The sequence below is a fragment of the Miniopterus schreibersii genome (genome assembly GCF_964146895.1).
Source record: "Miniopterus schreibersii genome assembly, chromosome: 10".
Classification (NCBI taxonomy): domain Eukaryota; kingdom Metazoa; phylum Chordata; class Mammalia; order Chiroptera; family Miniopteridae; genus Miniopterus; species Miniopterus schreibersii.
This window is the reverse complement of record NC_138110.1, coordinates 14,173,832-14,200,646: the sequence shown is the minus strand read 5'-3', so window position 1 is coordinate 14,200,646 and position 26,815 is coordinate 14,173,832. Positions and strand designations below refer to the sequence as shown.

Below are 26,815 nucleotides of genomic sequence, written 5' to 3'. Positions count from 1 at the left end.
AGTTTTGAGCATTTGGTTTCATCAAGGCAAAATAAGCAGATGAATTAACATGGACCGGGAACTAGAGATTTGCGTTTCCCTTTTCCTGTTTATGGAGCAGCTGAGATCGTAGAGCCTGCCAAGGGCTGTGAGATGGTTACATGAGGAGATTAATTAAAGTGTGGGCAACCAGAACAATATAAAATTCATACCTTCAGGATGTAATATCTCCCCTATATTTGTCTGTTTGTAAAATTAAATTTATTGGGGTGACATTTTTAAATAAAATTATATAGGTTTCAAGTATGCAACTTTATGATATAGCATCTGTATATTGCATTGTGTGTTTAGCACCTGAAGTCAAATCTTCCATCACCATATGTTTGACCCCGTTTGCCCTTTACTCCTCTCCCTTTATTTGTCTTTTATGGGAAACCTTATTTGAGAACTACTTGCTGTTAAGTGTGAGTAAACTGTAAGTTGAAATGAATATGTTCCTCTTTACTCCATGTCTCAAAACAGATAGATAGTTTCTTCTTTGTTCCTCATATCACATTAATTATTGATTTTTTAAAAATTAACCCTAAGACTCAAAACTCAGAGTTTTATTAGTTCTCAGGGCTCCCTTGGGGACAGCTTACTTGCATGGATTCTGAGGATTTGGAGGAGGCAATACTCTGGCCTCTTACCTTGTCTGACCTCCCACCTATCTAGGATGGAGAGAGCTCTGCCTTCTGCAGGCCACAGGGATGCTGGAGTCTCAGATGTGACTCTCAGCCAAGGTTGCTGCTGCTTCTGCTGCTTGTGGGAAGTGGTGCACCTGTGAAGTACTCTGTCTGTGTATACTTTCAATTTTGTTGTCATTTGGGGTGGCAGAGGTCAGGTGGACTCAGGTGAGGATGGTGTCATGTGCCTCTGGGCTGAGCAGCTCTTCTGTCCACCTCTCTGGTTCTGAACTGGTGAGTTGTTTGTGTCTCAGCCTTTAATTCTGATCATGACCCAGTCTCACATCTCAGCCCATGAGTTCTGTGATGGACAAGGTGAGCCCCTGACCTCCTACCCCTGGCCCCTCAGTACCAGCCTCCCCACCTGAGAGTGCTGCCCATTTAGCTCCTTTTCTTCTCTTACTCAAACCCAGATGCTCTGTGATAAGGAAGGTTAATGATCACTAACTGTTCTCTAGAAAACAGTCCTGACTGCTCAGCCAGGTAGGTCTCCTGGCTGGTTGTGGGATAAAGTGAGCGGAGCCTTGAAATTCTCTGAACACTGGCCACCCCTTGTTTGAGTTTTATGCTTTCTGTGCTTTTTGTGTGTGGTATATTTGATATGGCTCCCTCTAAATATCTAAGTGTCAGCTCTCCCTCCCCATATCCCTGGGGTTCAGTGTATGCTGTTATCCTCATTTTTTTAGGTGGGAAACTTTCCCACACAAAGAAGCCAGAGGGCAGAGGGAATGTCGGTGCTGGACAGGAACGGTACGGGAAGGACTGGTGCCCTCCCACCATTGTCAGTGTTTGTGTAGCTGGGACATTAAAAGCTCATTCTCTCCTCCAGGGCTTGTCCATAGAAACTCATTCATTTTCGGAAACTATATGGATTGGTTGTATATGTGCTTGCTTATTAGTTAAGTGACAAGAGTGTAAGTCAGTAGGTTATTTCATAGAGCTGCAGCAAGAAGTAAATAGGAAATTCATCATCTCCTTCCATGCATTCATTCATTATTCACTGAACAGGAATTTCTTTTACAACTAGTAAGCAAGCCATATGGGAAACACTTTAAACTCTGTAATAATTAGTAAGGCAGAAATTTGTATACAATGAATCATCATTTTGCTGCCTTAGACGTCAGCTAATAAATATTTATAAAGGGGGACATGATGCATTTAAAGTAACTATATAACAGGGACAACAGAAATTGGTGCCACCTTTGAGGAAATCATTTTGCCATTTATATTCATGGGTCTGAAGAAAGTGACCTGTGGTTAGCTCAAAATTTGGGAGCTATTGCTTCCCTCTTTCCAGAGATTTATAATATTTATTTGCATAATAGAGGCTGCCCTGCCTGAGAGCAATCTGCTCAGCGGAGAAAAATCCAGCATTTACAATAAGTATTTTCGTCTTGTGTTTGTGGAAAGCCTGGTGAGTCCTACGGAACAAGTGTCTCTGATTTGCAGCGTGTGACATGCTGCCCGAGGGTTTTTAATATTTTCTTAGAGAACGTTGAGTGTCGCCGACGTCACATAGCTGGGACTAGAGGAGGAACAGGTCGGGAGAGAACATAAGGGCTTTGGGGTAAGTTTGACAAACAGTTGGGAGAGCCAAGAGGAATATAGAGCCGGCAACTGGAGAGGTGGCCCTTAAAGTAGAAATTGGGCTGATTGTAGAAATAGGTAAGTTCCGTGAGTATCTGTGATTGTGTGACCATGGGAGCTGCTGAGGTTGCCTTGGAACAGAGATAGAGATGACATTCTGAAGGGACCCCCCCGAAAGAGGGCACAAGCCAGTGAGTCAAAGAGAAGTCAGCTCATGGCAGCTTGGTGGAGTCTATGGGAGGAAGGATGGCTGGAAAATGAAATTCGGCTGAAAGGTCACATGCAGAGAGAAAGGCCACAGGTAACAGCACAGGCACAGGGAACAAAAGTGGGGAATAGACCGTTCGGGAAGTGTCCTGAGTCACTTGCTGTATTTCATTTAGTAGCTTTACACTATTAAATGGCATTTAACTTCTTATTTTGAAACAATTTTAACTCCTAGAAAAGCTGCAAAAATCAAACAGGTTTCCAAGTTCCCCTTATTCAGTTTTCCCTAACCACCTGACATAATTACAATTACACACTTACCAAAACAAAAAACTGTCGCTGGTGTAATACTGCTAACTAGATTACAGACTCGGTTTACTCCCCGGGCCTCACAGTATGCAGGCAGAATTTTGTTTTCCAAAGTTGCTTTGGTTCTTTTCTCCCCTCCTCTCTTCAGCTCTTCAGCATGGTAATGTTATTCGTTGTAATATAGTTTAGGTTCCATGTTTCAGTTCGTCTTTCATTCTGGGCCTTCCCTCATTTCTGGTTGCCTTTTTCCTCCAATTTACATGCAGTGAAATTCTCTGGGTTTTGCCAAATGCAAAGAAGTGTGTATCCACCCCCACAGTCGTGATACAGAAGAGTTCCACCACTTCCCCAAATTCCTCTGTACAGCCTGGATTGGAGAGTGGATCGAAAGGGGGCCAGGAAGGAGCTGGGAGGGAGAGGATTTGTCCCAGTGGCCGAGAACTTGACAGCGAAGGCAGCAACATGCTGGTGAGACAGCACCAAGGTAGAATCACTAGGTGAAGGTTGGGAGGTCTCTACGCCGATAAATAGAGGTGACAGGAGTGACCAAAAGCACAGGAGAAGGGTGACAAGCCCAGGGAGTAGGATCAGCTTGGACAGGCCAATTGCAGGACTGGACAAGATCTGTAGGAAGGAAGGGTGTGGGGAGAAGGCCTGTTATCTTGGAGGTTGATTGCAGGAAGAAAAAGGCCAAGGCGTGGAGTGGAGTAGGTAAGAGGAAAAGATTAGAAACAGCCTGTGTCTCCGGCAGGGTGGGAGTTAATACTAAGGAGAAGACTGTGGAGCTTAAGTGACACTGAGGACCCCAGGGGATACAGAGCAGGGATTTGCACAGCCCAGCCTTCTCTGGAGGTTTTCTTGGCAGCTGCAGAACCCAGGGAAAAAAGCAAAGGCTCTCTTATGGCTGAGCTTTGATTTGACATGCGAATGCTTGGAGCTGGAGGTGGGGTGGGAGTGAGGGGTGAGCAGTAAGCCAGGAATGCAGGTTGAGCTGAAAAGGCCGAGGGGTGCGCGGGACCTTTGCTTGTGGTAGTGCGTTACCCTCTGGAGAACATGGGGGGGGGGGCTTGGAGCCAGAACAGCCACAGGGAAGGGCCGGGTTGGTTTTATTCTTGTGTTTCCCAAGGTTGTGCCCTGATTACGTGATTCTAGGTTTTTATTTCCAGAAACAGCTTGAACTTTCACATCAGCTATATTCAAATCAGGAATATTAGGTATGAACTGAAGGAGAAAACGCAAGACCGAAGTATCTGTGTATTGACAGATGATACCATCATAATCTGGTAGAACAATGAAATGTATATTCTGGATCACACTGATTGTATTTACTAGTTTCTTTTTTCTTTTTATTTATTGATTTTTAGAGAGAGAGAAACATCAGTCTCTTCCTCTTATTTATGCATTCATTGGTAGACTGTCAAACCCACAACCCTAGTGTATTGGAACGATGCTTTAACCAACTGAGCTACGCAGCCAGGGTCATATTTACCAATTTCTTGTTAACACATACAGAATTAACAAAATGTGTACTCTGTTCATTTCCCCTGTATATGAGCTATCTTCACGAATGGCTCCGAGTATGCTGTTTAGGAAATGTTCTCCTGCCCTCAGGGGCAGTGTGATCAGGGTCCCCACCCACGGGGGCTGGAAGATGAGTGGAGTGTCACAGACCTTCCCAGACCCATGAGGTGCTCACTTATTGTCAAGATTCACTCACGGTCTGATTAGTGAGGAGGACAGAAGATAAGGCACTTTCTTTGGCATTTGTCACTTGCTCGGGGCCTTCAAATGACCTGTAAATCTTATATTCCTTCCGTAGTTCATTTATTATTGCTTACTTTTCCTCAAAGCTGTCCACATTTAGACATTCATGTATGCATATGTATGTGTTTGTGTTATTGTGTATTATTTTGAAGCCCAAGTTTCTGCCAGTTTTGGGGCCCGGTCTTCTCACCCTCCACCCACTTTCCTAGAGAAAATCGAGGCAGGGGCTCTTAACGCCTTCTCCAGTAGCTGATAAGATTTTTTTTAAACACCTCAAAACTGACATGTGTTCCCAGCTGGTTTAGGAAAACTGGAAGCATGAGGCAGACCCGTGTCACTGAACCTGCTTGGTGTTTGGAATGCGATTGCAGCCACAAACTATTTTTCCCTCATAAACAGTTCAGATTGAAGTGGGGTAGAAGCAAAAGGTCAACTGGGGATAAGAGATGTGATCCCTCCCCTGCCTTACATTCCTTCCTTTTTTGTGGTCGAAGAGATCTAACGAGAGCACTGAAAATGCAAAAGATGAAAAAGATTGGTGATGGAGGAAGCTCAGAGGTCCGCTTACTAGTGTGATGGGAAAAACAAAGATTTGAATGTGGAGGGCCATGAGAAACCGTCCTGCGAAGACATTTAAAAATGGGGTGCTGGAATCATTTTCAGTGAGGAACAAAGTAAACGGGAAACATGGCGTAATATTAACGCGTGTCGTAACATTTTATATTTGGACAAAAGATAAGGGAAGAGACATGAATTACATCCATTAATCTGTTGAATTATTTCTTTAAAGGGCTTCAATGGCCAGATCGTGCAAGAAAATGGTGATAAATATAGTCCCCAAAGAGAATAACAAACCTGTATTATTGTTGCTATTTTATGGAAAGTGTGTATAATGCTGTCAGAGTGGTCAATAGACTTTGGTTTGTTTTTCTTTAGGATTGTTATGATTTGGAGTTTATTGATTTTTGGTAGAGAAAATGGTAGTGGCGAAAATGTTAGTTTCTCCACTCAAATGGGGAAGCAGACCTGTTTTCATTGCTCAGATTGACCTTGTATATTCATTTTGGAGGCAAAACCTTGGCTGGGCTTGGGCCTGTCTCTCTGGACCATGGTTAAGTAATGCCCGAACCTTTCAGCTGTCGTTCTCTAGTGGGAAATTGGGACCAGCTCCATGAACAGATTTTTTTTTTCTTTTATATTGCAAAACATAAGTATGAGTAAGGGTTTTTCTTAAGGTTTTCTTTTGACTTGATAGCTTTTGACTTTTGCCAACAAGGATGAAATAGCTTTCTGTAATTTTAAGAGGCTTTGGTAGGAAGGGAAATGTTTTGTCTGTGTCATAGGAGGGAGTAAAGTGATCATGTGACACACTTGAGGTCTTTCAGTTTCCTTTTCTGTCAGCAGGCCCAGCCTTTTCCCCCAGGTATTTTCAATGTCTTTGGGTGAAAGGACTTTTGACATTAAGCACAATGTTGTTAGTGAATTATAGGTTATTGAAATGGGGGTTAGCTTTAAATTAGAAGACTGTTAGTGCCTTTGAAGATATATTTTACAGCGTGTAAATGAAATGAAAGACATTGTTACAATAACTAAAGCTAATTCTGTTTGTAAATCAAGCTGTTGAGGCTAAGAGAAGCTCAGATTTTGAGATCTTTTTGTGTTATCTTTTAAGAGAAGATTGAGATTTATTTTTGTGATGTTTTGAAGCAAAAGGATCTATTTTTAAAAGAGTGGTACTTAGGAATTGGGAGGAAAAATGAAGAAAACCTGCAAGCATAAACATTTCTTTGTACTTTATATAACTGAGAAGTGAAGTGGGAGTCAAACACCTTTTTTTCTCCCAAGTGGAAAATTTGCTCTCGCCTTCCCAAATGTGGGAAGGTAACGGGTAATAGGATGTGTGATTGTGGGTATGAAAAACATTTCTATAAGCCAAAAAAGAAGTGTGAAGTTACAGAGAGCGGTGTTTATTACATTAATTATACAATTATACAACCCTGAGAGGCGACTCCACCCGCACAGTACGATCTTGGGTTTCAGACAGTGTGACCTGTCGTTGATGTTCCCCCCGCCCCCAGTATTTTATGCCCATTGTGCTGTTTCACCTGGCAGTCAGGGTTCCGTCAGGTGAACTAGGAGGGCTGACTCATAGTTTTTTAAACCACAGCTAATTCCCTCTTACCTCTAAGGATGTCTCATTGGTCCACCCCTGGCTCTACATTATTCCCTCAAGAGAAAATGTAAGGGGATACAGAGGAACGAGACAGTAGGGGGTGTGGCTGGATTACTGCAGAGAAAGAGTTGCTCCTGCATCAGAAATGTCTTCTCAACTCCTTGGGGGGTTTGCAGGCTGGGGTTTCCCGAGCCTTAACTCTGCTCTACTTGGGCAGATAGGAAAAGATACGGGCCTTATGGTGGGCAGCATCCTCCCACTGACTCAAGGACATCCTAGCTGCTCAGAGGCACCTGGCCACGGGCAGGTCATGCAGGTCCCCACTACGTAAACAGGAGATTATAAGAATCATGCATTGAGCCTGGTCAGTGCGGCTCAGTGGTTGAGCGTTGACCTATAAACCGAGAGGTCACAGTTTGATTCCCGGTCAGGGCACATGCCGGGTTGTGGGCTCAGTCCCTAGTGGGGGGCGTGCAGGAAGCAACCATTCGATGGTTCTCTCTCATCACTGATGTTTCTCTCCTGCTCCCTTCCTCTCTCTCAAATCAATAAAAACATATTTTAAAACATCATAAAAAAAAAGAATCATGCGTTGATCTTCCGAGTATTCATAAGACTACCTGCCAGTTGCACTGCTGGTCTGAACTACCAGTCACTCATGTGGCGACCTTTTATAATTTCTTGCGGTTGTGTCTTGGGCCTGCCACCCATGAGTATTTGAATTTCTCTTATGTTCTTTTTGCTCCTGAACTGATGACCCTCTGGGGTGAATGATGTGAAACTGGATGATGTCTTTTACTTAAATAAAGGGCAAATGACATACATCCCATGTAGCTGTGAAGAAAGGAAGGAGGGCCTTAGCTGGTTTGGCTCAGTGGGTAGAGCGTTGGCCCCCACACTGAAGGGTCCTGGGTTTGATTCCGGCCAAGGGCATGTACCTTGGTTTCAGGCTCGATCCCGGGCTCCAGTCAGGGCAAGTGCGGGAGGCAACCAATCGCTGTGTCTCTCTCACCTCTCTCTCTCCTTCTCTCTCCCTCTCTCTCTCTCTCTCTCTCTCTCTCTCTCGCCCCCCTCTCCCCCCTTCCACTCTCTCTTGAAAAGCAATGAAAAAATATCCTCAGGTGAGGATTAAAAGAAAAAGAAAAAGAAAATCACCTTCAACTCTGGTGGTGGAGGTTGGGGGTTGTTGGTTCATGACTCTGTGTCCTGAATTCTCTGCAAACAGTGATCTGCAAACTTAGGTCACTGTGGCTGGTAAAGACAGACCACAGGGCTGCTTTGCGAATGGCGCTTTTCTTGTGAGTATTCTGTTTAGAGCTGCGATATGATACTTACAAATAGAAGTGGCGACATTCAGGGATTATTCCTCAGTGGGTGGACTCCTAAGTAGACATATCTGATGGATTTTTCATTCCCCATATTTTGCAGTGTAAGTGTTCAGCTTCATTTTGAAAAGGAAATCAGCACAAACTTCCGTGCTGGGTATGATTTCTTACAGATACTTTTACATCAATATGAGCTTGGAAGTGTTGTGTTGTTTCCTCTGCACCTTTGTCCTGGCTATAGTTTGATGCTGGGGATACGTTATTCCGTCTGGTCTGAGAGAAGAGTGGCCCTGAGCGTTTTCTCTAAGCAGGGCAGACCTCCTAGAGAAAAGTATGTGGGGCTCCTTTAGATCTGTGTTAACCGAGACGTGTGTGAATGGAAGGTGATTTTTTTTCTCCAGCTCCTATTGAACCATGAGTGTTTATTTCATCTTCAACAGCAGTTTTTCCAACCAGCTTCTTAGAAGTGTCTGGGTGTTTCCCAGAGGGCGTGAGTATGCTGAGGGTGTCTTAGCCACTGATGATGGATTTGTGGTTGGAGTTTTCATTGGATTGGTGCGCATGTTGTCACCTGAGTGAAAGTTCAACCTTGACCTTTATGTCGTTACTTTTTTTTTTTTTTTAATTCTCACCTGAGGATATTTTTTCCATTGCTTTTCAGGGTGGAGGGGGGGGGAGAGAGGGTGGGGAGAGAGGGGAGAGAGAAACATCAACGTGAGAGAGACACATTGGTTGGTTGACTTCCTCACGTACCCTGATGGGGGTTGGGGATCGAGCCTGCAACCGAGGTACGTGCCCTTGGCCAGAATCGAACCTGGGACCCTTCATTCCGCAGGCCGAAGCTCTAACCATTGAGCCAAATGGGCCATGGCTGTGTAGTTGCTTTTCTTGGGGGTGCGTGGTCTTTCACAGGTTGTACAACAAAGTAAATTATTAAGTACTTCAGTAAAATGTGGAAGACCACGTCTTAGTGATTTAAAGTAGATTTAAAAAAGGAATAAAAAAAATTGAAGAAGAAAGAGTCTAGGAATATGTATCTACAAATCAGTTAGGTTAAGTTTTCTATTGAAAGTTGCCCCAAATCAGCTGTAACCTTCCCCTCTGACATTGGTTGTTGCCTCCTATTCTGCCCTTTCCTATTTTTCATCTCCCCTTTTCCCTCTCCTTCTTTCCTTCCTTTCCTGGCTGCTTGCCTCCCTCCCGCCACTGAAGAAAGAAGGAACTGGCCCAAAGAGATTCCCTCACTTCCTAGGGTCTCCGAGCTGGCTCCAGGCCTGTTCTTGTTATAAATCCAGTGTCTTGGCCCCCAACTTGTGGTGTGTTAGTTATCTGGCATTTGTGGTGTAAAGGTGAGTGCGGATAGGCCAGTACGTAAGAAGAGACAAGTACACACATATAGTACATACCAGGAAATAGTAGCATAGATGGGGTGCTCTGGGGGTTCAGGGAGGACAAGGATCTCTCTTACAGTGGGAGTTTTATCTCAACCCCACAGTCACTCATCCTCTGAAGGTGGGGTAAAGGGCACCCTTGAAAGACCCCCAGCATTTCATGTATTTATATATCCTTCATCTTTAGGAACAGCCAGGACTGTCCATTTTTCTAAAATTGTCCCACCACCCAAGGCTCTGTGGACAGGAATGGGAGCACTTCTCTGTAGAATGTTGTCCACCCATATCTGACTCTGGGGTAAAAGAGAGGGCTTCCCCCTCCCGGCTCTGCAGTCCTCGGGTCTGTGTTGTTACCCACTGAGAGTCGTTTCACATCAGGGTCTTTCTCAGCTGCCACAGCCACTTGCACGGCTGTGTCTGGTGAGTGCTGATTAGAAAACAGCTATGTGTCACCTCCACCACTGAAACCACTGCACTAGAGAGGGACAGGGGAGAGATGCTGTACGTTTCTGCCAGGATGGTATTTTTTCCCCTAGCATAATAGAGAAAATTGGGATTCAATAAAAATGGGTGGAATTAGCCCCTCAGGGATTTTTAAAAATCCCAGGGGGACCTTGATTAGCAGTAGCTGTGCTGTGGTGGATTGGGATGCTAATTTGTCCTGTGGGTGAATGTTCTCTGTTATTGGTTTTTTGATTGTAATATCTTTCTTTTAATTTGATATCCCGAAGCTGATGTGACTATAATAGTGATAATTTTGCCAGTGGAAATAAATGCTGTCAAAATCAAAATATGTTTGGAAGTAGCTTTTTGTGAAAACAGTGCGATGAATCCAGTGATAAAATGACACATTTTCTGATTGTTACACCAAAACCTGCTTTTCTTAAAATGACAGTTTTGGTCCATTTTATTCTTGCTAGAGAGGCGCCATGCCGATCACGCCGTATGCAGCATTTTAGAGGAATTCCTGTGGAGCTGTAATCACCAAGGCTTTGTATATATTCTCTGGGTCTGCTCACTTGGACTTAGAATTCTGCAGTTATAATAATTGTGTAGTTACCGACTTGCTGTTTTTGGTGCTCATCACTGTGTTAGTGTGAATGCTAGGGGGGCATTTATCTCCTCATTACAAAATGCCAGTTGCTGATGGAATTATTTTCTGTTTGTTTAACAGAACATCTGATCCAATTCATGACCATGGGGGATATGAAGACCCCAGACTTTGATGACCTCCTGGCAGCATTTGACATCCCAGATATGGTGGATCCTAAAGCAGCTATTGAATCTGGACACGACGACCAGGAAAGCCACATCAAGCAGAGCGCTCACGGCGATGACGACTCCCACACGCCGTCCTCTTCTGACGTGGGCGTCAGCGTTATTGTCAAGAACGTTCGGAACATCGATTCCTCCGAGGGTGCAGAGAAAGACGGCCACAATCCGACGGGCAACGGCCTGCATAATGGGTTTCTTGCAGCGTCCTCTCTTGACAGCTACAGTAAGGACGGATCGAAGTCCTTGAAAGGAGATGTGCCTACCTCAGAGGTGACTTTAAAAGACTCGGCTTTCAGCCAGTTTAGCCCTATCTCAAGTGCTGAAGAGTTTGATGACGACGAGAAGATAGAGGTGGATGACCCCCCTGATAAAGAGGACATGCGCTCAGGCTTTCGATCCAATGTGCTGAGCGGGTCGGTTTCCCAGCAGGACTATGAGAAACTGAAGGCGCTCGGAGGGGAAAACTTAAGCAAAACTGGAATCTCTACTTCGGGCAGTGTAGATAAAAACAAAGTTGTCAAGAGAGAAACAGAAACAAATTCTATAAATCTGAGTGTGTATGAACCTTTTAAAGTCAGAAAAGTGGAGGATAGATTGAAGGAAAACTCTGAAAAGGTGCTTGAAAATAGGGTCCATGACGGGAAGCTGGGCTCCGAGAAGAACGACGCCGCCCTTGGCAGTGTGGCTCCGTCAAGGTCAAAGCCATCCTCCAAGCTTTCCTCCTGTATAGCTGCCATTGCAGCTCTTAGTGCTAAAAAGGCTGCTTCAGACTCCTGTAAAGAACCAGTGACGAATTCACGGGAACCCTCTCCATTACCAAAAGAAGTCAATGATAGTCCCAGAGCCATTGAAAAGTCTCCTGAGTCCCAGAGCCTCATCGATGGGACAAAGAAGGTGTCCCTAAAGCAGCCGGATAGCCCCAGGAGCATTTCAAGTGAAAACAGTAGCAAGGGATCTCCATCATCCCCTGCAGGATCGACACCAGCAATTCCCAAAGTCCGCATCAAAACCATTAAGACGTCGTCTGGGGAAATAAAGAGAACAGTGACAAGGGTATTGCCAGAAGTCGATCTTGACTCTGGAAAAAAGCCCTCTGAGCAGACGGGGCCTGTGATGGCTTCTGTGACTTCACTTCTGTCATCTTCAACTACAGCTGCCGTCCTTTCCTCTCCCCCCAGAGCGCCTCTGCAGTCTGCTGTTGTCACCAACGCAGTTGCCCCTGCAGAGCTGACCCCCAAACAGGTCACTATTAAGCCTGTGGCAACTGCCTTTCTCCCAGTGTCTGCCGTGAAGACGGCAGGATCTCAAGTCATTAATTTGAAGCTCGCTAACAACACGACGGTCAAAGCCACGGTCATATCTGCTGCCTCTGTTCAGAGTGCCAGCAGTGCTATCATTAAAGCTGCCAACGCCATCCAGCAGCAAACCGTTGTGGTGCCGGCATCCAGCCTGGCCAACGCCAAACTCGTGCCAAAGACTGTGCACCTCGCCAACCTTAACCTTCTGCCTCAGGGCGCCCAGGCCACTTCTGAGCTCCGCCAAGTGCTAACCAAACCTCAGCAGCAAATAAAGCAGGCAATAATCAATGCGGCAGCCTCGCAACCACCCAAAAAGGTGTCTCGAGTCCAGGTGGTGTCCTCCTTGCAGAGCTCTGTGGTGGAAGCTTTCAACAAGGTGCTCAGCAGTGTCAACCCCGTTCCAGTTTACATCCCCAACCTCAGTCCCCCTGCTAACGCAGGCATCACGCTGCCGACCCGCGGGTACAAGTGCTTGGAGTGTGGCGACTCCTTCGCTCTTGAAAAGAGTCTGACTCAGCACTACGACAGACGCAGTGTGCGCATCGAGGTGACATGTAACCACTGTACAAAGAACCTCGTTTTCTACAACAAGTGCAGCCTCCTCTCCCACGCCCGTGGGCATAAGGAGAAGGGGGTTGTAATGCAGTGCTCCCACTTGATTCTAAAGCCTGTCCCAGCAGATCAAATGATTGTTTCTCCGTCAAGCAATACTTCTGCTGCATCTTCTGCTCTGCCGAGCTCTGTGGGGGCTGGCACACACACTGTAACCAAAATCCAGTCTGGTATAACTGGGACCGTCATATCAGCTCCTTCAAGCACACCCATCATTCCAGCTATGCCTCTAGACGAAGACCCGTCCAAGCTCTGCAGGCATAGTCTGAAATGTTTGGAGTGCAACGAAGTTTTCCAGGACGAGACATCGCTGGCTACACATTTCCAGCAGGCTGCAGATACGAGTGGACAAGTAGAGTATCATTTACATTTTGGTGTTTCGGTGATGAATCTGTAGACATGAGTGTTCTATACCATGCCCTTGTTTTAAGGGACGGGAGCTCAGTTAAATGGAAGGGTGTGAGTGGATGTGTGTGGATGCATGTGTGTGCCCATACACAAGAGAGGAAGGATTGTTTTCATAGAGCAGAACAATGTTGAAACATGAATCTGACTTAAAAATGTTTTTTGGGGAAGCCAGTTCTTTTAGATAGAAACTCTATGTACTAGTTGAGTTATGGCACCTAAGATTTAGGGTAAGTAACGGAGTTCTTGATATTGGATCATTGGAATATGTGTAAGGAATCTGAGATCTAGCTAATTACTGTATATCATCCCATTGAAATAAGGGTTCCAGTCAGGCTACATCACCAATGTTCCTTAATTATTAGTGACAATATTGGTATTTAAAAAATTCCTGTTACTTACAATTACTGTCTTTTATAGTTAAACATACCTAGTTGGTACCCGTTTTACAGTTTGCCTGCTTGGTCCTGAAGTATATTCAGTAATATTCTTTACTGCGGTGAATTTAACTACAAGTGGAAAACCCACCTCTATTAAATAGGATACTTTTGCATTTGTTTGCAGCTTTTTTGTTGTTTTGTTATAGTGAAGTGTAGGTTGATGTTGGTGAAATATATTTCAAATGGGCATTGCTTCTCCACGAGGCCAGTTTTTGGCTATTAGATAAATGTGTTTTACAAGTACATGATACCTGTCATTTGGAAGTAACTGGACATGTTGAATGAAACATATTTGAACTTAGAGAGACCGTATGATTTATTATCCAAACCAGAATTGGAAGGCGGTACTCGTTCGGCCTAATATATTCTGACTCAAACTTCTGTTTATGAAAACTCAACCGTAAACCGATTCTTCTATTTGCCTCCAATATCCCCATGATAGTTTCCCAAGGCCAATGACTAAGTTAAGATTTTTGCAGGATTTTGAATTTGGGGAACAGAAGATCAAGTATACCTCAATAATTTTTTTCTCTTGGGTTTTCAGTTTAGTGGAAATGGATGCGATAAAGAGTTTGAGAACATTCTTGCAGCAATGGATGTTAAATGTCTCATTGGCTCTGACAGTAAAACACTCAGGAGAGTCAAGTGGCCAACTTCAAGAAGGCAGCGATTGATGTTGCTCTTCTAGTGTGTCCTAGTGACAATGTGTGGGCTCTATATGGGTGCCCTCTTCTCTTGCCCCACTTCATCAAAAGGGTGATATTTCATTCCATCTTAAAAGGAAGCAGGAAAAAAACACAAAGCCACACTTATGTCTTTAGTTCTGTTTGTTCCGTTGCCTTTGCCTTGAGTCTCTTCCACAGTCCAGGAGGTTGGTGGGATCTGTATGGTTATTGTTGGACTAGCCTCAAAGGTAGAGAAAGCTAGGGTGGTCCTCGCCTATCTATGTCCCCTGGTGTGGCATCAGGTATTGGTGGCAGTGGGAGGTGGGGTTGAAGACAGGAAGAACAGAAGAAAGAAGAGAAAATTATTCATCTCATCTTCTCCAGTTCGCCATTCACATGACATTGGCCAATTTGCAACTTGTGAACTTAAATTCAAATGGGAAAAAAATCCACCTATATAAACAGTTTATTCTCTTAAAACACTTATGACTTCTTATAAAATTTAGAGTTTGAACTAGTGGCACCTCAAGTACCAGTCTTTCCTGAGCGCCTTCTTTTCTCTGTTGTCCAAGACATTCGTGTATTTAAAACTTACTTTTGGTTCTCCTTTGACCTTCACCTTCTTGGTTGCTCACTGGTAAACTGAGAAAGAGTAGAGTACCTCACATTTGTAACAACACTCCACGGCTCACACCCTGGCCATCCTTTCTAGAACAGGACCCCAGGGCAGTTTAAGAGCTGTGCCTGTAGCTGCCCGTTTCTCTTCTGGCTTCCCTGAGGTTTCCCAGGGCAGGGTTCCCCAGATCTGCACTGTGGTCTTAGTTTGAGAATCATCCACCCAGATTCCTGAACTGACCCTGCTGCCTCTGTTGATTCTGAAGGTTCAAGTGTGTGACCTCAGGGCCCTGGTGAGACTAACAGGTCCACCACGCCTTGCTCACTGCCTTTCACCTTTTGACTTCACCAGGCCCAGAGAAAGGTGTGCTGCTTGACTGGCAGCAGGGATATCCCTCTCCCCCCTCCTGCCCAGCGTCTACTTAGAAGTGCCCCTGTGATTTTAAAATCTTACCTAATAATGCCGAAGTGTCCTGTGCTAATGTTCTGGGTCTTCCTTCTCAAATCATTCAATTTTTTGAGGGATTGTTAAATCTCAAATGAATCAAATCTTTTATTTTGAAATAATTTTAGATTCATGTAAGAAATAATACAGAGAGATCCTGTATACCTTTTATCCACTTTCCCCCAATGGTAACATCTTGCAAAATATAGAATAATATCATAACCAGGATGTTCACATCGATACTCAGTCAATATACAGAGTATTTCCATAACCACAAGGATCTCTCATCTCTTTGGAGCCACCCCACCCCTTTTAAAGCCATGACAACCACTAATCTGTTCTCCATTTCTAATTTTGTCACTTCAGGAATGCCATATAAATGGAGCCATACCATTTATAACCTTTTGAGATTGACTTTCTCACTCAGCATCATTCCCTGGAGATTCATCCAGGTTGTTGCATGTATCAATAGTTTGTTCCTTTTCATTGCTGAGTCGTATTCCATCGTATGGTTGTACCACAGGTTGTTTAACCATTCAGTCATTGAGGGATGGGTGGTTTCATTGTTTCTAGTTTAGGGCTATTATGAATAAAGCTGCCATAAACATAGGCTTTTGTGTGAGCACAGGTTTTCATTTTGCTGGGATAAATGCCCAAGTGTGCAATGCCTGGGTGATATAGTAGTTGCATGTTTATATTTTAAAAAAACTCTTTTCCAGAGTGGCTGCACCATTTTATATTCCACAAGCAATTTATGAGTGGCCTGGTTTCTCTGCATCTTCGTCAGCATTTGGTGGTGGTATTTTTTATAGTGATAGCTCTTTGTGGTTTTAGTGTGCAGCAGGTACCCCATCGCTGATGATTTTGGACATCTTTTCATGTTTATTTGCCGCCTGTATATCTTTTTGGTGACATGTCTCTTCATGTCTTTTGCCCTTTTCTGATTAGATTTTCCCCCCCACTGTTGAGTTTTAAGAATTCGTGATATGTTCTAGATACTAGTCCAGTCCTTTGTTGGATATGTGATTCAAATCTAAGAACTCTTTGTTCTAGATCCTGAAATTTTTCTCCTGTGTGTTTTTCTGAAGGTTTTGTAGTTTTATGCTTTACATTTAAGCCCGTGATCCGTTGGGGGTTAATTTTTATATAAGGTGTGAGACCTCGTCAGGTTTAGGTTTATTTATTTATTTATTTTTGCCCATGTGTGTTCTCTTCTTTCAGTACCATTTGTCCAAAAGGCCACCTGTCCTCCATCGAATTGCTTTTGTACCTTATCAAATATGAGTTGGACATATTTGTGTGTCACCTATTTCTGGGTTATCCTGTACCATTGATTTATGTGTCTATCTCTTCACTAATAACACTGTCTTAATTATAACTATAAAATGTCTTGAAATCCAGTAGACTGATTCCTCTAGCTTTATTCTTTTCTCTCAAAATTTTTTAAGTATTCTAGTTTTTTTGCCTTTCTATATAAATTTTAGAATAGTGTTTTCAATATGTATAAAAACTCTTGTTGGGGTTTTGATAGGAATTAAGTTAAACCTGTGTATTGGTTTGGGGAGAATTGGTATCTTTACTTACGTTGAGTCTTTCAGTCCACGAACAGAATGTTTCTTCTTTACTTAGATCTTCCTTGATTTCTTTTGTCATTTTGTAGTTTTCATTTCGGAAGGCTTCTGTGCTATCATCCTTGTCCCCGAGGTCCCCGGTTAGCCTTTATGTATAATGCCCGGGAGTGGTAGCCGTGCTTAGTGGAAAGAATAGGGAAAGGGACTTCTAGCCCATTTTCCTGGGAGTAAGTCCCACTCTGTTGTTTAAGTGTCTGAACGCAGCTGCTGTTTTCAAGGGGAGATTCTGCAATTACGTTGGGCTCTGCCCGAGGCTTCAGCCTGATGCTCATTTGTTTTGGAACCAGGTTTCCTGGGAGGACAGCCTTCCATTCTCTCTGGACGTCTCTCTTCCAAGCCTCGGTGCTCAGTGCACACCCCCTTTTTCTTAGCCCCGTCTGTGAAAGGATTGAGGTCAAGCTTTTCCCCCACTCCCACCTGTGGAGGCCAGCCTCTGGAGACCTCAGCCTCTCTGTGGCGAACAGCCTTTTCTTGGTTTAGTGCAGTCACTGCCTTCCTTCACTTTGTATCTTCATTTTCTGCTCATTTATATTTGGACTCCTGTTTATGTTTGATCGGATCCTTTTCTGAGTTTTCCAAGGGTGCGTGTTTGAATCCAGCAAAGGATCTCTTCTCGTATCACCAACTGCGACCGTGTGTGCCAGGGCTCCTCCCCCATCCCCCATCCTGCGTGGTTAGCCTTGTGAGACTTTGCCAGTATGTAACAGGATAGAGGAAGGCTTTGGTGGCATTTGCTGAATTCCGCCTTCCAGCAGCTCCTACTCTTACAGACTTCTGTGCAAATAATGATTGCCTTACAGAGTCAGTGCCACTCTGTTATTACCTGGCCCTGTGCTCAGCAAGCCCTCTGGTGCAGGTGTCTGTTAGAGCTGGGTTGGAATATGTGGTTTGGCTGAGCCAGAATCCAGGTCATAGAATTCCGTCACACTGTGGTACAGGATAGGGAACAGTACTCCAGGCATGCTTAGGTCTGGGTTGGACTGCCCTGCCTGCATCTGCTTACCTGCCGGGGAGCAGGCAGCTGAGGGAGTGGGAGGGATGGCGGGACATCATCGGGGGATCACTTCTCCCAGCTGAATGGGACCAAGTGGTACAATAAAAGTGGAGCACATGGGTACTGGACTTCTAACCCCAGGTGATCTGCCCTGGTTGGGGGTTTGTATGCAGACCCGTCTGATTAATAACCCCTGCTTTGGGTCACATTGAGAAAAGGAGTGGGTGGAGGGGTGAGAGAAGCTTTCCTCCTCTCCATGAAGTATTGAAGAGCTGACAACTTTAGTTTTAATAATTGATATTTAAACATACTGGAATGTCATCGCTTCACTTCGCCGTGAAATCATGACTAAATTTAGCCAAGTACAGACTGAAAGTGCACACTGTGACCTCTAAGAAATTGGCAAAATCAGTTTTGTCCTGTAGAATCTACATCAGCCATAGAATCAGGTGTTACAGGTCCTTTGGTCAGCCCTTTTGTTTCACAATTGAAGACACAGAGCCCCAGTGAGTGGCACAGTCAGGACTCAAGGCAGGATTTCTTTAGTGCTGGTTCATTCCATCCCCTTGGTCATGCTGATAACCTGCGATATAGACGAGCATTGTACTGTTGTGGGACCATGGGAATTGTTCAAGAATTGGCTCTTCGGTTACGACATCCAGATCAGCTGCAGGAGTGCAGATGAAGGTGACTTACCTGTCCTGGTGCCCATTTTCAGGATTGCTGATTCAGTTTAGCTTCAGGAACTTTCTGGGCATCATTAACACAATATACTAAGTGCATTAAATTATCTTGAGCAGCCCAGCCAGCTCTCGTTTCTAGACACACTGCTCAGGCAGCTTCTGGAAACCATGGTGCCCACCTCAGTTCCCTCGCCTGCCCGAGATACCATTATTAGCTGAAGACTCATGTCTTTCAGTTTTTGGCCCTGCTCTCCAAAATGCTTCATTTTAATTTTGGTCAGACTAGGCCTGTCCCAGTTTATGTTACCAACCTTTAATTTAACTCTGTTCTCCACTGATTATCATCTGAATAGATCATATGTGTTGACCATATTGTTTTCTGGAAATTTGTTCATTTAACTGTCAACTCCTATTAGGGATTTTCGCTGTAGCAGAATGATTTGAGGAAAAAACCACCACAGCCAGCCAGCTTTGGGAACCAAGATATATAGACTCATTTCTGCTGTAATTCTTATTTCCGGTTGAGACCTGAGTAAAATGCTCCATGTTCTCATTGTGACATCCTAGGAAAGTGAAAGCCAGGAAACAAAGCGGCATAGTTTATTATTATTATTTTTGTAATTATATTGTAGACACAAGAATACGGAGCTGCTGTTAATGAAGCAGAAACAGTTTGCAGCTGAGCTGACTGTGAAGCTGAGGAGTTTGACCTTTAGATCCACCGTCTCAGGCTGTCTCAGGCCTTTGGTCTCTGGAATTTGCACATAAATATGTGCTGTATTAACTCACTTATCTCTAGCCTTTATCACCTTCCCCCCAGTACCTTTCCCACGCTCTTTTTCTCCCTGAAATAAGAGTTGAAACACATAGAATTGTTTTTCTTGTTACTCAGACATCCCTGAACCCTTAACAAGGCCGTGGGGTGCCCCTTCCCCTGACGCATAGCCCACATGGCAGTGGCAGCCATTGACTTTAGTGCCAGGGAGGGAGAGAAGGCGCAATACGAGTAGTTGTCAAGTGTGGATCATGATCACTTTTCAGCTGTTTGCCTGTGTTTCCTCACTTTTGAAAAGTACTCTCTTTCTTGAAAAAGTAGCAGTTCTCTGAGCAAATGAGTCTCCTCCAGAGAAGAAATTCACCATTTATTACTTAAATACTGAAAACATTTATCCAGTTTTAGATGATGTAAATGAAATGCCAGAAGACACTTGAATCCATTTAAGTACTTTTTCTATTCAAAAGGCAGGTACTATCCCATTAAATTGCTTTATCTTGTAAAAAGCTCAACTTGTAGAGAGTTAGAGTTTTAAGATATATTGTAGTTTCTTTGATTTTTTTTTTTTTTTTTTTTAAAAAGGAAGGTAAGTCATGTTATTTTAGACCACAGAAATCCTGGCCTGCTTCTCTGCTCAAGTCTGTCCCCAAATCCAGAGAAGGGGGTCATGGCCGTGAATGCAAAGGAGCCCAGAGAATCTAATGGACACAGGCTTTTGCATCACCACTCTCTCCGGAGCAGGGATAACTGCATTATCTGAACAGATACAGTGACTGAAATTCGAGGACGTACAGTTAGGTAAACTGTATTCATGTGGGTCTAAAACTATTGATGTCATGCCAAGCGTCAAGAAGAAATGTCTGCAACCCAAACAGCATGCTTTCTCTCAGACGGAATGGAGGTGAGGAGTGGAAGCAGTTAAACAGAGAAACGTGGGAGTGAATACAGTGTGTGCACATGGGTGTGTGTACACATCTGTACGTATACATGGAACCTGAGGTCTTCATTCAGCGCGCTTCCCAGGGACTGAATGCTCCCAGTTCAGTCATGGCAGAATGTGAAAGCTTCTTGGTTTGGGGCTGACGTGCACACTGGCTCCCACTTTCTCCTGGTACTTCTGCATCTAAAGTGGATGAGGGGCCTCGTCCGGTAGATGTGGAGAGTGTACGTTGCCGGTCAGTGGTGGGGGTGGTGTTGGGTCACGGCTGCGACCCGCCCTCACAGAGCCCCATGGGGCCTGGGGGACCACCCTGCACACAGCCCGTCAGGAAGGGAACGCTTCCCTCTCCAAGGCTGGTGTGAGAGAGGTTGGTGTCGAAAGGCTGGTGATTAGGTGACCCCATTACTACCAACATTTTTCAGTCTTGGCAGTTACATACAGGTTTCAACACTTAATAACTTATAAAACCGATTTTGAATTGAATAATTTTGATACTTTATTGTTAACCTGCTAGCAACAAAGCCTTTTCACCCACCAACACATCTGTAACTGTTTATATAGTTATATATGTATCATAAATGCCCAATAGGGAAGAGCATTTAAGCAATTCAGTGTGGGTTTACGTGTGTTGTGAAGGATATGCATATTTTGATGAGAGGTAATGTGAAAAGTTTTTCAGCCCCTACGGAACACATCTTTGTCTCCTTTGCAGATTTTTTTCTTTTTGTTGCTGTTTTTCCCTGTTATAAATCCAGTATAACCACATTGCTTTTGGTGAAAGAGAAGCTGTGGAGGGAGGGGGACCCCCTATAATCCCAACGTAATGGTCATTGTTGGTGTTCAGAGGTAGTTGCTAACAGTTCTTCTCCAGTGTGTTGTGCATTCCTTGTAACCCCATGACACCCCCTCACGAGCACTCTGTCTCAGGCCTTGGAAATAGAGTTAGAGTCCAGTTCAAATCCTGGTTCTTACACTTACTAACTGTGGGGCCATGGTAGTTCCTTAGCTTCTCCAAACCCCATTTCCTCATCTGTAAATGGGCATAATATTGTCTACTTCATAGGTTATTATGAGAATTAAATGAGATGTTGTATTTAAATGTATTTATATAAAGTACTTAGTTTTTGGCTTATGGTGGAATGGGGTCAGTATCTATCCATCTACCTACCTACCTATCTAAATAAAATGTTTGACTTTAGTATAGAATATATTGATTTATTCCTAAGTAAGTGCAAGATATTCTAAGATGCCTGTGGAAATTCAGACATTATAATTCACTGCCTGGGATTAATGATTGTGGTGAAAGTAGAAAACCTTAGTTCAGAGAAACAAACGATTACCTGTGATAAGATAGATGTCAGCAGGATCTTATAATTAATTAACGAATCTGTTGATTGGTTTTCTTTCTTGTGGCTTGTCTGAACCTTTGGAATATTGTTATTAGAAAAGGAATGCTATTTTTTAACGATGCTAACTTCTTCAAAGCTGCCTGTAATGTTCCTATTCTGTGATTATAATAAACATTTTGTGGGATAAAATTTGTACTTTAGTTCTTTCAGGAGAAAAACAAGAAAGAATTTTCAAGTGAGTTTCTGATTTTTCTTAGTCTAAGTCGTTCCGAAGTTTAAACCTTAATTTTTGGGCTTGACTCAAAAACTAAAAGCATGAAAAATCTTTAAAAATGTTATAATTCTGTTTTCAGTGTAGAAGATCATTTTAAATCTTAGCTAGAGTGTATATTTTGAGGCTTTTTAAAAACAGACTTTAATGCAAACTGTACATTTTAGAAGACAGTAGACACGCATTGCATGAAGATCCAAATAGTATTCACAAACACATTTTATCTTGTGCTGTGTTAGGTTTATTTTTGGAATGGAAGTAGTAAGCCCTCAGTTTATATTTACTTTAAGTTTTTAAAATATGCTATGTTCAGTGCTAACATCTGAGGGATGAAAAATAGTGTGTTTCAGTTTTTCCTGGTTACTTTATGATGTAGGGCCTTTTCCAGAGAGGATTTCAAGTCTTTTATTTTATATGTGATTAGATTTTAAGCTCTATATAAAGTTTCAATATAATATCTAAATTTAAGTATCTGAACTTCACTTCATTGATTTAAATTATAAATCATGTAATGTCCAGCTCATCCATTTAAAGATCAATTCATGTGCAAAAAAGAGCAGCTAATGGCTGTAGCCATTTGTTTACATTCCTGTCTTTCAGATTTCAAACAACTGAAGTGACTTAAATAGAAACTTGATTAAACTCTAATTCATTTCTGTTTTGAAGAACAGTTTTTGAGTTGTGGAAACTGTGACTACTGTCAAGATAGATGGCCATAAACCTGTATTTATACATTGATGTTGATTTGCTTACATAATCTGCAAGAATACCTCTCTGATGCCTCCTCTTTACACTTAGCAAAATGCAAACGTAGCATACTTTGGGATGAGCCTGCCTCCTTAGTACATATTTTTATTTTACGTGGTCAGGGTAAGGAGTTTTCCATTGAACATGTAATTTTCAAATTTGCTTTTTCCTTGGACTTAGAATCAATTGTCGTCATATTTGAAATGACCGCTGTGTAGTGATTTTGAGGTTTAACCAAGCTTCTTTGCGTGTTAGAAAGTACTTCGTAGGACCAACCCTGTCTCCCCCTTTGGTTTATTTAGAAGACTTGCACTATCTGCCAGATGCTGCTTCCCAACCAGTGCAGCTATGCATCCCACCAGAGAATCCATCAGCACAAATCTCCCTACACCTGCCCCGAGTGCGGGGCCATCTGCAGGTCGGTGCACTTCCAGACCCACGTCACCAAGAACTGTCTGCACTACACGCGGAGAGTTGGTTTTCGGTCAGTATCCCGTTCACTTACCGTGCAAGTAAAGCTCATTCACTTACTAACCACACAGCATTTTGAGGGGTCTGTGCATATCGTGTTCGGGGTCATTCAGGGATACCTCGATTAACAGAAGATCCTCTGGGAACCGAACTCGTTTGCAGTAGAGTTGACCTGTTTGAATCCTTGAACATGGTCTTGGCCCTCTGGTTCACACACACCCGAGGGTAAATGGAGCCTCGCCTTCCGGGCAAAAGTGTGCATGTGGCAAGGTTTGGCTTTGATTGACTGCTTGAAACTTTCCTTTCTGCACCCTTTCTAGCACACTTCTGTTGTCCTCCTCTGCCTTTTAACTCCGGCAGGGGTACCACACGTGTCTGTACCTCTTCACTCTTCCTCTTTAAGTCAGAAAGGGTGTGATGGTTCCTTTTATTTTGTCATGATAAAGGGTTGGGCGTATGTTCTGCCCCAGCACTGCTCTTTGTGGAAGAGCCTTCCACCCAGGGAACCTTCCTCCGTTCGTTCTTCTCCATCACCTTGTCCAGACTTTCCCTCTCTTCACACATCTTGACTATGACCCTTTCACCGACCCCTAAGATGCTCAGGTGTGTCTTCTACATCTGACGAATCTAATGTTGGTTTAGGTAACATCAATTGATTGATGGACTTGAGCTTCATTCTGCACCTCGTGACCTTCTGAAATGCAGTCCTGTGCCTTTTATATTTTGCCCCAATGAAGGCCCACCAAGGAAACCTGTCATTGTCACGATGTCTTTGTTAATAGAGGTATTACTGTACTGTGTGTTTAAACTTAAGTGTTTGGTTGCCTGGTATCTTTTTGTATTTTATTTATTAAATATATCTTTATTGATTTCAGAGAGAGGAAAGGAGAAGGAGAGAGAGAGATAGAAACACCAATGATGAGAGAGTCATTGATTAGCTGCCCCCCCCCCCCCCGCTGGGGATCGAGCCTACAACCTGGGCATGTGCCCTGACTGGTAATTGAACTCTGATCTAATTGAACCCTGATCACCTGGATCCTAGGTCGACGCTCAACTGCTGAGCCACGCCCGGCTGGGCTTTTTTTTTTTTTTTGCTTGGTATCTTTAATGTTAGATTGTTAATTGTTAATACAGTGCAGTGATTTTTTTTTAGTTGTAATACAGTTATGATGTTTTATAAAAATGAAGTCCAGTTGGCATGATTTGACAGTTTTATTTCAGTTAAATTGAGGTTATGGCATCACCAATTCCTGGTGGCTCTGTCCATTTTTCTAACACTAAGACTTATTTCATATTTTAACCTCAGCCTCCAGACTTGTGATGCACCAATGTTTAATGGATTGGCATCTACCCCAGTCGAAAACCTTGGGTTTGGAAGTTAAGAAACCAGAGTTTTTTGTACCAGTTCTGCTAATTGTGTGATATTTCAAGTGTTCTCTCGGTGCCCTGGTTCCCCGTCTGTAAAATTGGTGTGATGCTTGCCTGCATCTCCAGGGGAATGTTAGAGAGCAAACAGGATAATCAAAGCGCATGCCAAGCGCTCGGGGGAAAGTTACGCAGGGAAGGTGCTCTCACTTCCCCGAATCTGCGCAGTGGTACCATTTTGTTTCATAATGACGGGGAGCAGTCCCACGGCATTTTCTGAGTGCTGCCAAACTTCCCCCAGGTGTTTAGTTTATTTTTCTAATATAATGAAAGTAAACTTGTTTGGAACAAGTAAAGGAAGTAAGACATCTCTAATGTTAGCTATTCCTGGTATCTTTCCTGAATGAAAGCAGAGGCCCTGCGGGTCCCTTGCTTTGTGTTTTTTTTTTCCGGTTTTGCTTCAATGTGGGTCCTTGAATTTTACGTAAAATTTTTATGTTTAGTATAGGTTTTTTTCCTGGACATGAGGCTTTTAATAGCTGTAAAAATACTATGTGTTTGTATATTCTGAAGTTTAACCCCTATTTACCTCCTTAGATGATAGAAAATAACTTGACCCTAGCTTTTTTCCTGCTGTTTTAAATAATGGTCCAGTCTAATATTGGACTGGGGCTCGGCAGCCCCCTGGCCTTGTATGTTTTCCTCTCCTTTTTGACTCTCTAGTTTTGTTTTTTTTTAGGCAGAGGAGTCTCTCTAACACGGCTCCCATGTCTTCCTTTGTCTCTTTTTGGGTTCAGTATGTCTCATTTCCTCTCTTCTTGATCACAGGGCATTGCCCAAATAATGAGGGGTGGGTCATGTCTAGCTTCTGGTTGATTTGGTAAAAGTCAAGTACAGTGGTCTCTTGGTTTTGGAATGGAATCCGCTCCGGAAGACCATTCAGGTTCTGAAACGTTTGAAACCCGAGGGGTCCACAGCCGACAGCTGGGCCTCAGGGTCTTGCCCTCAGTGGAAGCCGCGGGGCATGTTCGACTCCCGAGGCGGGTTTGAAACCCGAAGCATTTCCTCCCGGGATCCGGCGTCGTAAACCGAAATGATCCTCAATGGAGATGTTTGAAAACCGAGGCACCACTGTATAGCTCTGAATTTTCCTGCTTCTTGATCCATTGGATCTGAGTCTAGAAAGGGGAATTTTATTGGATTTTTATATTGTAAACATTTTTAAAATTAAAAAATAAAGAGAAACTTGATCGATCCCAGAACACAAAGGATTTCAGGTATGTTAAATATTAGCAGACTGATTTTTAGTTAGCATTGGGGTACTGCGTGACCCCTTTAAATTCTGATTTCTCTTTGTCTTACTTTCACTATTGGCCTCTTGTTGCCCTTGAACCTTTCTTCCACTTTAGATGTTTTACAACTTTCTCTCTCCCTCGTTCTTTTTAAATTCTCTTCTTTCTTTCCTTACATGACAAAGGGTTTTCCTTTGGCCTCCATGATGCTCTTTGGGCCAAGCCTTTGTCACCTTCTTCATCAGCTGTAGATTGTTTAATATCCTGGTTATTTTCTTTAGGATTAACTGTCTCTCACTCCAGGTGACTTCAGAGAATGAGCTGTTTGTTCCTTAGGCCCTTCCTTGGTCTTTTGCCCTTTGAACACCACCCTCCTACCCTTGACGGGAAAGATCTAGTTCTTGTTTATGATTCTTGGTGTGGAGAATGCTTCTGTTTCATTAGTAACCCATTTGTTTTTGTTTTATGTCATCTTTTTCATAGGAATCACAGGCTTCTAGGGTTGGGAAGGACTGAAAAAAAAATCTCATTTTACAAATGAGAAAACATCCCAGAGAGGATTAATAATAACCTGTTCAAGACAACACAAGTTCGGGTTAACACAAAATAATTTCAGTATGCTTGGGTGGCTTTATTGCTTAAAATAAAAGTAGATAGGATGGAGGAGTTTTCCTTAACTATTCTCCTGTTGTTATTTAGTGTTCTTTATGTATATGCTGCTGAACATTATGCTTTAAATCATTTAAAATGCTAATGCATTAATAATGGTTTTTAGAACATGCTTGCAAAGCTTAACATGGCACACTTTATAGAACACACATCCTTCAGAGCATGCCACTCCCCGGAGACTTTGGGAGTGTCTCCAGGAATATAAAAGGGGGGATCTAAGAATAGAAATACCTTAGATTAATATAGAAGCTTCTAGCACTGCCTCCTAGAAGGCAGGCCCTGTCTGCAGTCTACGTTCCTCAAGCTGACCTTTCCATTCACACAGTCAGATGTCAACAGAGAAGGACAACTAGGTCACCAAATGGTCACACACACTCAGTGTTGCTGAGAGTCCTTGAGTCTTAAAGATGAAG

At 43.3% G+C, this 26,815-nt stretch overlaps 1 protein-coding gene across 14 annotated transcripts in view; it reads left to right on the top strand.

The window, feature by feature from the left end:
- Positions 1–26,815, top strand: part of ZNF532 (zinc finger protein 532) — a 93,696-nt gene that overhangs the window by 33,549 nt on the left and 33,332 nt on the right. For all 14 annotated transcript variants that reach the window (XM_081149355.1, XM_081149358.1, XM_081149354.1 and 11 more), the window contains 2 exons: positions 10,635–12,997; positions 22,908–23,089. In XM_081149355.1, coding sequence (XP_081005481.1) covers positions 10,652–12,997; positions 22,908–23,089 — 2,528 coding nt within the window. In that variant the 5' untranslated portion in view covers positions 10,635–10,651. The remainder of the gene's footprint in view (positions 1–10,634; positions 12,998–22,907; positions 23,090–26,815) is intronic.